This window comes from Podarcis melisellensis (genome assembly GCF_964234715.1).
Source record: "Podarcis melisellensis genome assembly, chromosome: 12".
In the NCBI taxonomy this organism is placed as follows: domain Eukaryota; kingdom Metazoa; phylum Chordata; class Lepidosauria; order Squamata; family Lacertidae; genus Podarcis; species Podarcis melisellensis.
In genome coordinates this window covers 13,837,969-13,853,060 of record NC_138544.1, presented here as the reverse complement: position 1 = coordinate 13,853,060, position 15,092 = coordinate 13,837,969, and the positions used below count along the sequence as shown (strand labels likewise).

Below are 15,092 nucleotides of genomic sequence, written 5' to 3'. Positions count from 1 at the left end.
GATCTGTACTTTTGCATTATGAATGTCTGATAATTGTAGAAAGCTGTTCAGTTCCGATTTAAGGTATTTTAACCTTCACAGTTTCCATAATGAAAAGGGTTTAAAATGCATACTCCATAAGTACAATGAACAAGTAAGGGAAAATAGCATTATTTTAAAAATTGCATTGTGTTGGGTTGTTTTTTCCCCTGTTCCTAATAAAGTGTTTTTGAAAACGGAAGATGTGGTTTTTGAGCGGCATTTTATGCTTGGACATGGGCTCTGGTCACAGGTACTGCCAGTCAACATATCCCCAAACAGATTCAGGTAGGTAGCCGTGTTGGTCTGACACAGTCAAAGTAAAAATAAAAAAATAAAAAATTGTCCAGTAGCACCTTATAGACCAACTAAGTTTGTTCTGGTATAAGCTTTCGTGTGTATATGCAGAACTGTGCATGCACACAAAAGCTTATACCAGACCAAACTTAGTTGGTCTATAAGGTGCTACTGGACAATTTTTTCTTTTTTTTTTTTTTGTCCCCAAATAGTTTAATTATCTTAGGGCTAATCCTCCCAAGACAGCAGCAGTAGCAGACAATGAATTCCCTGGAGAATCTGCTGTCCCTGTGGATACTGCCACCTGAGGCAGTTCTCTGACCTTGCCTCATGGGTAGGCCGGCCCTGGGTTCTAGAACAGGAAGAAGTGTAGTAGCTCAACAGTTCAATGGAGGGATATGAAAAGTCGGGTCCCCCAAGGACTGGCATTGGGGCCTGTGCTTTTAAACATTTGTAAATGACCTGAAGTTGCAAGTGGACCGTGAGGTGGCTGGGTTTGTTGATTATAACCAAATTGTTCAGGGTAGCAATAAACAAAAAAGTGAATCCTCAGAAGATCATAGTGATCTAGCAGGCCTGTGTGGAGGAAGGTGTTCTTTCAGGTAATCTGATCCCAAGTTCTTTAGAACTTTATACAGTGGTACCTCGGGTTACATACGCTTCAGGTTACATACACTTCAGGTTACAGACTCCGCTAACCAAAAAAAATGGTGCTTCAGTTTAAGAACTTTGCTTCAGGATGAGAACAGAAATCGTGCTCCGGCGGCGCGGCAGCAGCAGGAGGCCCCATTAGCTAAAGTGGTGCTTCAGGTTAAGTATAGTTTCAGGTTAAGTACGGACCTCTGGAACGAATTAAGTACTTAACCCGAGGTATCACTGTATGTTAATAAAAACACCTTAAGCCTGCTTCAGTAGCAAACTTTCAGCCACTGCAGGTGTTTCCTCTCAGATGTTGCGTGCATGGCCAGATGTCCCAGCTCGCTACTGTGTTCTCCACCACCTGCAGCCTCCAAGGTAACCTTAAGGGCAGCCCAACACACAGTGAATAACAGTAGTCAAACCTGGAGGTTATCAGTACATTGGTTACAGTGGCCAAGTCATTTCTTTCCAGGAATGAACATACCTGGTGTTCCAGCCCCTTCATGTCATGCACAGAAACCCTTGACAGAGATGTAACTAGGTGTAAGTAACTAGCTCTGAGAAACAGAGCTGCCATCAACTTCTTTATGACATCTCCCCCTAAATCTCCTCATTACTTCTAACAGTGCCTTCATATAGGTGCTAAATTGCATTGGACAAAACAATATCCTATGGCAGTATCCTATACAGTGGTACCTCTGGTTAAGAACTTAATTTGTTCTGGAGGTCTGTTCTTAACCTGAAACCGTTCTTAACCTGAGGTACCACTTTAGCTAATGGGGCCTCCCGCTGCCGCTGCTACGCAATTTCTGTTCTCATCCTGAAGCAAAGTTCTTAATCCAAGGCACTATTTCTGAGTTAGCGGAGTCTGTAACCTGAAGCGTCTGTAACCCGAGGTACCTCTGTACTGTATAATTGCTGAGGTACAGTCACCCAATGCTACTCTCTGAAATCTGCCCTGCAGACACAAGTTGAAACAGTCTTGCCGTGCCCAGTCTCCACAACTCCCAGTCCATAGATCTGATCCAGGAAAGTACCAATGGTATCAAAAGCCACCGTGAAATTGAGCAATAGGATTGGGACCATACTCCCTGTTTACATTTCCAACAAAGGTAATTCATAAAGCAACCAAGACCAATTCCATCCCAAAACCAGACCTAAATGGGTGTGGTGTGGAGAACAGTTTTTGTCCACTGGGCCAGATCACAGACTCTCCCAAGTGTCCCTATTTTCCAGGGATGTCCCTGATTTAGAGAAGCCATCCTGGTTTCTGACTTGATCCTGGAATGTCCCACTTTTCCCTAGGGTGTCCCTATTTTCATTGGAAAAATGTTGGCGGGTATGGTAGGATGTTCCTATTTTCATTGGAAAAACATTGGAGGGTACGGAGTTATCCGACCAACTCCCCCAAGCCACCTGAAGGCAATCCTGTATAGGTAAGCTTTAAAAAAAACTGTTTAATTTTTTATTACGGTTTTATACATGTTGGAAGCTTTCTGGAGTGGCTGGGGCAACCCAGTAAGATGTGTGTGGTATAAATAGTAAAATTATCATTATGGAATGAGACATCCCTATTTTCATTGGAGAAATGTTGGAGGGTATGAGATCAGTATCGCTGCAGGCCAACTTTGACAGGTGGGCAGGACCACCCATCTGTCAATCATCTGCCATCATGGCAGGTGACTGATACGTGGGCGGTCCTGCCCAGCTGTCAAAGTTAACACCCCACCCCCCCAGTGGGCAAAGTGGTCTGCTTTGCTAGTGCATTCCCTACAGCAGCAGTACATGAAAAGAGTGTTATACAGTGGTACCTCAGGTTAAGTACTTAATTCGTTCCAGAGGTCCGTATTTAACCTGAAACTGTTCTTAACCTGAAGCACCACTTTAGCTAATGGGGCCTCCTGCTGCTGCCGCGCCGCCAGAGCACAATTTCTGTTCTCATCCTGAAGCAAAGTTCTTAACCTGAAGCACTATTTTTTGGTTAGCGGAGTCTGTAACCTGAAGCGTATGTAACCCGAGGTACCACTGTACAAGTTTTCTCCTTAAGCTCTGGATACATGTTTTAAACGCAGGAAAATACTAGTAAACAACCTGAGGATTGCTTTTGCTAGTTGAAAAGCAAAGCAAACGTCTGTGACTGCTCACCACAAGATGTTAAGATGGTCAAGGACATCCAGCATGTGTGGTGAGGGACCACAGTACATCTTATCAACTTGATACCGTATGGTTTCCGTTCCTAGTTTTCATAAACATTTTTCTTGAGAATCCACAGCTTCCCACAACCCAACTGGATTTTAATGCTTATCACTTCTTTCCAAGCATATACTGTAGCAATGATACAAGAGAGATCTGTGACTGTTGGCTGAAATTTGCAAAACAAAACTATTCAGACTTTAAAAAGAACAAAGGTGGGTGCTAAAAATATACACCTCAAATGTCAAAAGCCATATGTATATCTGAAGCTTCTTCAGCCTTCACTGAAAGCTTTGCAATGAAAGTAACCTTGGAAAAGCGCAAGGCTGTCCTATTAACTTGAGTAACAAACTCTGAAGGTGTCGGGAGGGACTTATCCTGACCAAACAGCAGTAACAATAGCGTCAAGTTTACCTGAAACTGCCATGACTGAAAGGGAGAAAAGAAAAAGAGAAGTCAAAAGAAAAGAAGAACTGGGCAGCCCACACCCTACACTGGACAACAAAAAGTGAGAATAAGTCACGGGAAGTGTTAGACAGGTTTTATTTTTTCTTTATGTGTTGTAAACAAAAATTGCCCTTTTCCCTTATGGGGTATCCAAGAGCCCATATAGAGTCCTTACATAGGTTCCCTATTGGTAGGAGAAGATAACAGAGGCCAACCAGAGAATATTAAGAAGCAAAGCAGCTAGTAAGCTTGATCTTTATTGATCTGTTGCAACAGGGTGCTCCCCTCACCCGCAGGAGAGAGGAGGAACCCAGAAAAATGGCGCGCAAGGCTTTATAAAGACTTTTGAAATTCCCACCCTGTAGATCAAGACCACCCCCAGAAACATCATACATACATCACAGAAGGGATGTAACCTAAGACCAACCCTCAGATACATCATACCTACATCACAAAAAAGGCAGTCTTAAAACAGAAATTTGAATGTTGTTTTTCTCCTGTCTGGCAGGTTACTTGATTGGATTGCCTGGGTAGCCTGGCCAGTCTTTTGTAATGATAAATACTTAGTTCCTGGGCCAGGTCACAGGCTCACACCCTATTGACATCTTAAATGTGCCCTTCAGACAGGATTTGTGAGGAAAGAGACAATGGGGAGGTTTCCCATTTTGACCTTGTAGAGAAAACATTTGCTCAGTTTAGGAATCAAAATGGTTCCAGGTTGGTCTTCCTGTGCTGATCTATGTACGTGCTTGGTTAGTACATTTAGGAACATTTCCATATATCTAAGACCTCAAAATTCCTGTCACAGATGCATGGTTAAAAGAGAACAATCAAGACATGGAACTTGATGCATTACTGGCCTATACTGAACTACATGTATGTTCCTCAGTCAGAGATGAATGAAATACACTCTTTGTTGAGTCATAGAAAAAATAAACATCTCCCAAAGTTTTACCTGCAGATTACAATTTTACGTAACAACGCATAACACAAGCCAGTGTGTGCACGTTAGCCTGTCAAAATAGGAGACCCAAGTTCAAATTCCCAGTCGGCCACAATGTTCACCTTGGCCTGGTCAGAAGGTCTTAGTCCAACCTGCCTCACAGGGTTGTTGTGAGAATAAAACCAAGAGAAGGAAAGGTGGAATATAAATGTAATAAAAGTCCCCACCACCCATCTCTGTTCCTTTCGCATTCATGGACCATTTTCCCGCTCTTATCCTGCTCCTGTTTATTTCCAGTTTATTTTTATCTTTAAAAATTTTAACCTTTTATCATTCTTTTTCTTTCAACATCTCCTCTGGTCATTCTCCTCCAGAGATTGAAGACCTTCCATGATATGTCCCTCACTCCTTTTACTCATTTACTTTCTCCTTTTCCCGCCCCAGGCTTTCCATTTCCCAGAGTGGCTGCCCAATGCAGCCCTAGTCCTTAATGGGACTAATGTTAGTTAATGTTAACTAATATTAATTAGTTAGTTAATGGGGTAACTGTGCCCCTAAAGGACCATGTGCACAGCCTGGGAGTCATTTCGGACTCACAGCTGTCCAAGCCTACCCAGATGCTTGCAAAGTCTAGGTAATTTTAATCTGTTTTAGTATTTTAACTTCTGTGTGTTTTAAAGTAAGACACTGGATTGTCTCCATTTTATCGTTTCATATTGTAAACCCCTTTGAGGTGTGTGCGGTTTTTTAAAAACATAAATAATCAAGCGGCATATAAATTTTACAAAATAAAAACAAAACATTTTCAGTGGAGCCTTTGGCACTACCCCTCAGTCCCCCAAAGCCCCAAGCTCAGACTACAACCCCATAGGCCAGCGCTTAGCAAACTTGGGTCTCCAGCAGTTTTTTGGGGTTTTTTGGACTACAGTTCCCATCATCCCTGACCACCACTCCTACTAGCTAGGGATGATGGGAGTTGTAGTCCAAAAGCAGCCCTACGCCATCATAACGGGAGCAAAGCCCTGCTGTACTCAAAAGGTGACTTGCTACTGAATAGAAACGTTTAAGGCTGCACTGGCAAGCCTGTACTACTGCAAAAAACAAATCCTTCCATTGCCGTCTATACAGTCTCGAAAACTCTCGTCTGTGAGGGAAGGGCAGGGGGATATTAAACACCAGCGAATGCATTCACAAAATTTAATTTGCCATTCTTTTATTAATATATATTTTTTCCCTTTCCAGTTTTTTGCTATAAGCATCCTGACAGCTGTCATTGCATAAAGGAATACTTTCCTTTGGTTGTCAGGTATATATAAAAATATATAAACGGTTGTCAGAATATATAAATCTGGCAAGGCTCACAGCATTCATAAGAGGACAATCGGACCAGAAATTATTAAAAGAATGGGAATGCGCTAAAGAGTATATGAAAAAACATTGTTCTGGAGTAAGCATATCGGTATGTAATGAATGATGCTTTGCAGGGTTAAAGAAAAATGATGTTAAAAGTATAAAGATAGAGGTAATCTACATTAGACACAACAATTTAGAAAGAGTAACAATTTTGAGGTCTTAGAACAAAGGAAGGAAGTCAATATGTGTATATGTATGTAATGACTAGATTAGAATGAAGATATGGTTTTATTTGTAGATGTGTGCTTTTTCTTCTTTTTTTCTTCTTTTTTGTGTGTCTTTCTTTCTTTCTTTCTTTCTTTCTTTCTTTCTTTCTTTCTTTCTTTCTTTCTTTCTTTCTGTTTGTATAGCTTTATTTCGGACTCAATGTTTGTAACTTTTGTTGTAATTTTGCATTGAAAATAAAAATTGAAAAAAGTTAGAAAAAATAAATAAACATCAGCGAATGCGGTGAAAGGGTTAAATTAAAAACAACAACAACAACAACAGGAGGGCAGCCGAGAGGCATCATGGGAGTTTGCAGGCCTCCGGGGAATCATGGGAGTTGTAGGAAAACGCCAAGGAGCGTCTCCCTATGTCATGGCCGCCTTACGTTCGAGGTAACGTACTTTGTTCTTTCTGACAGGGTCGCGGTGCATCTCTCCCCTTTGCCCAGGCGGCCTTGGCTGCCCTTGTATTTCCGGCGTCTTGTCAGGAAAAAGTGGCTCTCAGGCCCACTGGGCAGCGCAGGAGGGTATATATTATTTTTTTGTGGGGTGGTGAGGGTAACTTTAAAACCAATAACTTTTTTTTATTTTTTATTTCCACTTGTTGCTGCTGCTCTTTTCCCAGCTTCCTGGGAAAGATTTATGTCTCTTCTCCCCTAGCGAGAAAAGGATGTCACTTTGATAATAAGCTGAAGTGAAAAGGGGGAAAAAAATAATCCAATAATTTCACGCCATCTCTTTTTATTTTATTTTTTAATCTTAAAAGCAGCTGATCTGCCTTCCTGCCTTTCACTTCGAGTTCCTGGGGTGTGTGTGGAAATAATAAGAATAATAATCAGAATCTTCTTAGCGACGAAATCACTTCGATTGTGTTTTAACCCTCCCAAAGTGGGTCGGGGATGCGATGCCTTTTATTTATAACTCCCGTGGGAGAGCATCCAGGAGGTTGTCTAACAGGCGCAGCTGAGGAGGGTGGAAAAATAAAAACGAGTGTTTTTCGTGTCTCGTTGAGATCTGTCATAGGAAACAGTAAACAAAGAGTGTGGGGCAGGGTGAGGTGCCTTTTTTGGTTTGGTTTTGTTTTGCTTTTTTGCAGGGCAAACGAGAAGATGCAAACTAAAGGCATTCTCTGGCAGCCAGCCCACCCTGCTCCCCAGGCATATAAAATACTCAGAATCAGCTGCTCATCCCTTTCTGTTGTGGGCTAACAGGCCCAAACCACAACTGGGGCAATAACCGAAATGTCCAAAAAAGGCTGTCCACTTCTCCTAAACTGCCCCTCAACGCAGGCTGGATGGTAATATATCAACAGTAGAGGAACGACAGCAGCAAACAAAATGGGCTTCATAATAATAATAATAGTAATCATTTTATTATTTATACCCCGCCCATCTGGCTGGGTTTCATGTTGATCCTGTGCATGTGCTTAACTCGGAAGTAAGTCGAGAAGCTTAGTTGAGATCCCTGCATTGCGGGGGGGTTGGACTAGATTTCCCTCAGGATCCCCTTGCAACTCTGCAATTCCATGATTCTAAGCTTCAAAGGGTCCAAAAAATGGCAACTGTTCCCACAAGATTTCTGATTCTATAACAGTGGCGTAGCATGGGTTGTCAGCACCCGGGGCAAGGCAAGTAATTTGCACCCCCTAACCCGTGGATTTGCGCCCCCTAACCCGTGGATTTGCGCCCCCTAACCCTAACCCCCAGATGTTGCGGCCGGCCCCCCCTGCACCCCCACACTACGCCACTGTTCTGTAAGCCTCCCATTGCTCACTGTCTCAGCAACCTCGATCTCATTTCCTTCCCAGCTGTTGTGTCGCACATTTTTTCTGTTGTGTCGCACATAATTTCTTGAAGACAGCCACTTCAGAAACAAAAGTTCTGCTTTCTTCCCCCATGTATTTGATTATTGTTACACTTATCTTCTGCCTCTTGTGCATGGAGTTTGGGCATATGATCCTCCCTTTATTCTTAACAACAACCCTGTGAGAAGTGTTAGGCTGAGAGACAGGGGCTATAAACCCAACCTGGTTAGCTTCGTAACTTGAGTGAGGATTTGGTTCTGGTCCAAGTCCAGTGCTCTAACCATAACATCACACTGACTCTGTCATGCTGTCATTCTGTTTCTTAGCAGCTGTATACTTTTAACTCCTAGTCATCGGATTATTTACTTTTTGGAGAAGTGCCAAAAAGTAGCAACTTTTTTATTTCCACTTAAATGTCTTCATTTCAAAGAAAGTTAGCTTTGATTTTTGCAATTAATTTGTTAGAAAGGACTTGGGGGAAGCTGCTGGTGAGTCTAAAAATGTGTTCCACCTTGTTAGATTTTAAAAATGCTGACATGTAAACATTCAGCGGCCTACTAATCCTGCTGGCCTAGTTTCTGCCAGATGACAGGGTGTTGCTAGCCTCTGCCAAAACAGTGAAGTTATTGTATAACTCCATGTATACCATTCTTAAGATTCACGTCTGAAATACAGGTATAATAATTTCCTTCTGGAATTGTATCACCTGTTTGCTATGCAGTTTGCGTTCTTTTTTAAAAAATTCAAAAATCCCCCAGCTAACTGCCTTTTATATGTAGCTGAATTTTGCTGCAGACTGAAGATGCAAAAGCGACCTTATTCCTATCTATCTGAGCAGTGCATATAAGGTCTTGATGCTGGGTTCAAGATGTTATCGCTCCTCTCAGTTTCAGGCTTTCCATTGTCACAGATGAAACATCCCATTTCCCAGGCTTCAAAAGTGAGCAGGGCTAATGGTGGTATGGAAGAGATGCCCCAGTTGGGTGCATTTTTAAGGTTCAAGACAATCTCTCAGCAGAGGGGATGGAATAAAAATGTTGCTAATGTGTCAAAGGTTTAACAGTCAGGAGTTTATTCTCTCCTTAAACTAAAAAACGGTGCACCCTTCAGTAAAAATGAGTCAGATCCCCAACTTGAGATACCATAAAAACACATTTTGTTGGTGATTTTGGAGGAAGCCAAGAAGTGGTTGAGAATTTAACAAAGTTCTTTTTCCTGAGGAAAGTGATCACAGCAAGATAAAGTACCAGAAGCAGATCTTAAAATTACATTTCAAGCACGTTTCAACTAGTTACTATATTGTGGTTGAAATAGTGTGATGTGAAACTCTGAGGGTGGTGTTACCCCTCTGTATGCAAGCAAGCTGTGAACCATGTGCCTTAAAGAAAGGAGTTTTGAGATTTATTTTGTTCATGAACTAGGCTGTGTTTTCATCTGCTACTTACACTGCCTGCTTATGATTTAGATTTTTTTTAAATTACATTTTGCTTGATTGTCTTTAATTGCATTTAGGTTTACGACAACTTTGCTGGATGTAAACTTTTACAAGTGGGGGGCTAAAGTAGAGAACTCCGCAAGAAACGTCATAGGGGAAGTGTCAGGCAGTCTCTATGCATCAATGAATACATTTACCACGTTTATGCGGGCTGCTACAAAATAAATACATTGGCCTTCCCTCGCTCAGGTCTGCTGCCTCGAAGTAAGTGAGGGAAGCAGTGGTCCTGAGTGACTTCCAGGCAGCAGTCCCAGTGAGTCACTTTCTCTCTCCTTCCCATGTGCTCTCCTTTTTAAAGTGGGGTGCTCCCACATCTCCCCCACTATCTTTAAGAGTAACTGTGATTCTGTAGTAAGAGTTGGGGGAGAGATGCATTTAAATCTTGCTTCTGACAGATGGTGTTGTTTCTTCTATCTGCCACTTGTCTAAGGTCAGTTACAAAGCACCTAGCTCTAGTGTTAGAAGCTGAGATATGAAAGCTGGGAGCTAAATAGCAGCTGAAACCGAGGTTACGGGTGCAACAACAGTCTAGGCACATTTTTAAATAACAAGAATACAAAGCTGAAAATCAATGAATGCAGCTAAAATATTATGTTCATTTTTCACATGGTCTAGTCCTTCCCCTGCTCACCCCCCTAATATTCTTAAGAGGGTCTCTTCTCCAGTCTTTAGCAAAAAGGGTCTTCCCTTCCTTCCACTCTGCAGTTTTACTCTGAAATCTTAGGTGCAGTACTGCGCCCAGAGCTCTGAAACTGCTCGCCTTAATGAAATTCCCTGTTGCAAAATGTGCCTAGAACAATGGGAGTTTCGAACACTGCATATCTCTTATTAATGTGAACCGCCCTGAAATCTGCAGGTATAGGGTGGTACATAAATTTTAACGACAACAGCAGCAGCAGCAACAACAACAACAATCAATGGCCTCTGACAGTATTTTTATTTTATTATTTATTAAACTTAGTGGTTGCTGGGATGGTGGTCCGTATCGTCTGAAACACATATTTACAGTTGTTGGCATTGATTTATAGTTTTAAACAAAAAGTGCAAAGTTCTAATTTTAATCTGGCAGCTCCTGGTGTGGCTATAACATTGCATGACTTATCATACTTCTGACTACTACCGCTGCTCGCCATGTGAGCAGTCACCTGACTACTGTGGCCTTTTTGATTGTGTCGCAGGTGATGAACCTCACCTCTGGTGGATCACTGACTTTGGGAGCCCCTTGTAAAACCCAAATTTTCCATTATGAGTGCAACCTCTTTGAACACATCGAAGGCACATTCCAGGGAGTATGGGGGTGGGACACTGAAAACTACCATCGAATCTAAAAGTGAATGAGCTATGAGTTGTTTCTCTTTTGACGTTCACTTCTATGCAGTGGCTCAATTTAGATTTCCACTGAATGAACAGAGAAGGAAGAAAATTGTTCCACTGATAAGAAAAAATAAAGGTATTGTTGATGATCCATATGAGGGCACTACCTTTATTAGACCAACAAAAATGTTATAAAGTATAGTGCAGTAATCATGATTTAAAAATCAGAAATACCATAATAGCTGCCTGTAGCAGAATTTGTAAATACGAAATCTTTCTCTTCCCTTCCCTTGCAGATGCTGCGAAGACAACTAATAGCTGCTAACCAAATGCCCACCAACCATACAAATTTTGCCCTCTTTGCATAGCTGGCTGAGGAGTCGAGTGGTGCACCTTTGCTTTCAGCAATGGCCAGAAGTGGTGAAGAAAGTCAGCTGCAGAGGATTATTCGGGATTTGCAGGGTAAAATACTGCCTGGGTGTGATTGACTCATTCGTTGTATCGTGCTGTGAATTTGTGCTTCTGTGGGAAAAAGAGAGACAGGAATGTTGTTGTGTTGGGACAGAGGCTACAAGAAACAGAGGGCAATAATTGTTGTGGTTAAATGAATTAATTTATAGACAGCTACACAGCATAAAGCAATTGAAGCGGGGTAAATGATAAAAGCAGAATAAAACATAGAATCATGTGAAATTGCTTGCCATTCAAATTGGCTGTTTTCTCCAGGCTACCACAAATGCTCCATTTCTTCCACCCTAGTTTTTTTAAGTGTAGAGACAATTTGCACAGGGAGCTATTGCGCTCAGGTTTCAGCAGCCTGTGTGTGGTATCAAAAACATTGCCATTTTTGTTAACTGCCTTGAGGCATGTGCAAAAGACAGGATATGCATCTCTGAAATAATAAATACCGTATTTTTTGCACCATAACACTACTTTTTTCCTCCTAGAAAGTAAGGGGAAATGTCTGTGCGTGTTATGGAGGGAATGCCTATGGGTGGCGGGGGGGATCTGCTGCAGTCGTGAGCAGAGGATCCATGGTTCCCCTTCCTTCCCTCCTCCATGGCTTGCTTTGAAACAGCAAAGCGGGAGAACAGCCGCTGAGTGGGGAGGAGAGAAGGACAGAGATCCTGCTTGCTTTAAAGGAGCAAAGCGGGAGAGGAGAGGAGCTGCTTACACGAGTGTAAGCGGCTCCTGTCCGGTTGGCTCCTTCAAAGCAAGCAGGCTCTCTGTCCCTCTCTCCTCCCCACTCAGCTCGCTAAATAGCATTATTAGCAGCATCCTTCTCCACACACCCTACACATGCTCCTTGTCCCTTGAGTGCTTTTCCTTCCCTCCCCACTTAAAATGTGGTTACAAAGCACGGATCCACATGGATCCTCAGGATTTTTGCACTGGGTCACCCCAAATTCACCATCAGATCACATAGCATGTCCATGGCTACATCTTGCACCAAAAAAATCACGCACCCACTGTTGCCTGGGGTCGCAGTGGTGCAAAAACGTGGTTACAAAGCATGGATCCACATGGATCCTCAGGATTTTTGCATTGGGCTACTCCAAACTCACTGTCAGATCACATGTCTGTGGCCACAGCATGAACCACAAAAATCATACATCCACTGTTTCGTTTAGAATATTTTTTTTTCTTGTTTTCTTCTAAAAACTACATGCGTGTTATGGTCTGGTGCGTGTTATAGAGCGAAAAATACGGTAATCATGCCAATGATGTCTCAGGTGGTCCGTTTCAGACCTGCTGAAGGGAACGTTTCAGTGGGAACTTCTCACACTCCCTGTTCAGCTTTCTAGCCTTAAACCAGAGCATAGGGAAAGTTACTTCTTAAAATGTAGGTACAATGTGATCTAGGTGAAATCAGTGGCTGTGTTTGGACATCTTAAGTTATCACAAGGGGAATGAACCAGAATGAAACTTGGGTTTGTGTCCTCACTCACTTCTCCTGTCCCATGGCTAGAAGGAGTTTGGAAATGTTAATTTCTGCTTTTGGTTAGCTACAGCTTTGTTTGTCATCTGAACCAGGAGCTGTGGTTAAATACTTCTTTCTCCGAACCTTTATTAGGCAACTCTTGCCAAGTTCACACCAGTATTGCCCTGACCAATGTATTTTTTCCTCCATTTGTGGCATTTTATGTCGCTTGAACTCTTGACCCTGTGTAAGACGCTGTATGAAACATAAAATATATTGATGGACATAAAAGAGATTATTGTTTCAGTTATTCACATTGTTCCTGTTTAAATTCACAAATGGTGCTTTGTGTTTTTCTCTAAAGATGCTGTTACAGAACTGAACAAAGAATTTACAGAAGTAGGAGAACCAATTACAGATGACTCTATCAGTTTGCACAAATTTTCCTACAAGTTAGAATACCTTTTGCAAGTAAGTAGTGTTAGCATTTACAAGCGGACTATTTCCTGAGAGCTTTCCCTTAAAGTAGCTAAATGAAGAGGCTGATAACCAGAATACATATTAAGAGTTGTTAACCAGGGAACTGGTCAAGGAAAATCTACATATTAAAATGTGTTAAAAGGTCAAGGAACATTATTAATATTATTATTACTATTGGAATATTGTGTAACTTGTCTTTGAAAGTGCACCCTTTTGCCTTAGAACCATAACGATACATGTTGCTATGTATTCTAAATCTCGTTCATTAAAACAGAATAATTTACAGGATTAAGTATGTAAAAATAATTCCCTGGGTTCTCTTGCATTCTGCAATGACCAACAAAACCCGCAACCCTCCAGAATGGGGCTGTGCAAACTGGTTCAGACACAATTTGTGTTGTCTTTCATTGAATTCTGTGACACAAATGAACATCTTACGCTTGTTCAACTAAAACCAGTTCATGATGCTTGCCCATGATGTTCAAGTCAGGAGAATGACATGTAGTTTGGTCAGTATGCTGATTAAACTAGTTGCTGAATCTGGGATAACCATTTTTAGGTCTAACAGCTTTGTTGCACTGTCTGTTTCCATAGTATTTATAAACATACGTTTCATATTGGCAGTGTTAGCCTATGTTAATTCAACCAGTGGCTTTTAGGTCTGTTCAGAAATCCCAGCGGTTATTGGTGGGAACACACTTCACTTTTCTCTGAATGCTTACAAAGAGAGCAACCAATGTTTTGGCAAATCATCCATTTGAAGTTACCCTTTCCCCTTTTCTCTTCCAAAGTTTGACCAGAAAGAAAAGTCCAGCTTACTGGGCAATCGGAAAGACTACTGGGATTATTTCTGCGACTGTCTGGCAAAGGTTAAAGGAGCCAATGATGGAATACGCTTTGTGAAATCTATTTCAGAAGTAAGTTAAGTGCATGGATCTGTCATTGGGGCCATGCAGCATAACGTTCTGACAGGCCAGTCTAACTTAGATGGGTGATGCTGGAGCAGAAGCTGTATATGCCAGTGGTCCTGTTATCTAGGCTCCTTAATATGAAGCCTTCCACCAATTCCTGAAGATCCGTCATTTTGCACAGGATTTCTCTTTTAATATAGATAGATATTGAATTTTTGAAAAGATTTTATACATATAAAACAAAACGATTTCCAACATTAAGATGCAGAGTTCTTTCAAACCCTTAGACCGCTTCTCTCCCTCCATGGGTTCCATCTTTAAGATTAAATTTACTGCATCTTTTACCCTTATCTATCTATTATATAGAGGGACGCGGGTGGCACTGTGGGTTAAACCACAGAGCCTAGGACTTGCCGATCAGAAGGTCAGCGGTTCGAATCCCCGAGACGGGGTGATGTCCCGTTCAGGTTGCGCATGAGTGAGCCAAAAGGCGTTGTAAGGAAATATCCCGGAGGCTTTTCTTCACTGGGCCTAATGCAGAATCAAATCCCATTTGAAGAAGGGAATAGGGTTTCACAGTTCAGCGCAACACACTTTTTGAGACAACAGACTTTGTCTACAGTGGCTATCCTCAGGCAAATACTTAGGCAGCCCTGCTACCATCTTAAAGATCTTAAGCCAAAGCTTTAAGACTGCTAACCAAGCTCTCAAAAGGGCACTGCCCTGCTTCTAAGAATATAACTTGGCATATTTAAAGAAACACATGAAAAAATAGCTTGGTTGCATTTTCAATTTGATGACACTCCCTTCTCAGCTCCTTTACACAGCTGCTGTATGAGCACTGACAATGAATAGCCTCAGGAATATACTGACCCCCTTTGGTGTAAAAGAAACTATGTAGTAGAATGACTGACTGAAGCTTCCTAAGAAGCAAGGGCGTTATGTGTAGCCCAAGAATACCACCCCTAAACAGTGGAAATTTTAATCTATTCTATAATTTAGTGGTTTAAC

The 15,092-nt window shown here is 41.8% G+C and overlaps 1 protein-coding gene across 3 annotated transcripts in view; it reads left to right on the top strand.

Annotated features, from left to right (window-relative positions):
* Positions 1–6,460: 6,460 nt before the first annotated feature.
* Positions 6,461–15,092, top strand: part of FYCO1 (FYVE and coiled-coil domain autophagy adaptor 1) — a 52,604-nt gene continuing 43,972 nt past the window's right edge. For 2 of the 3 annotated variants that reach the window (XM_081882908.1, XM_081882906.1), the window contains exons 1-4: positions 6,461–6,549; positions 11,066–11,231; positions 13,055–13,161; positions 13,962–14,087. In XM_081882908.1, coding sequence (XP_081739034.1) covers positions 11,177–11,231; positions 13,055–13,161; positions 13,962–14,087 — 288 coding nt within the window. In that variant the 5' untranslated portion in view covers positions 6,461–6,549; positions 11,066–11,176. Of the gene's footprint in view, positions 6,550–10,633; positions 10,906–11,065; positions 11,232–13,054; positions 13,162–13,961; positions 14,088–15,092 lie in introns of all 3 variants that reach the window. The other variant, XM_081882907.1, reaches the window with a different exon arrangement.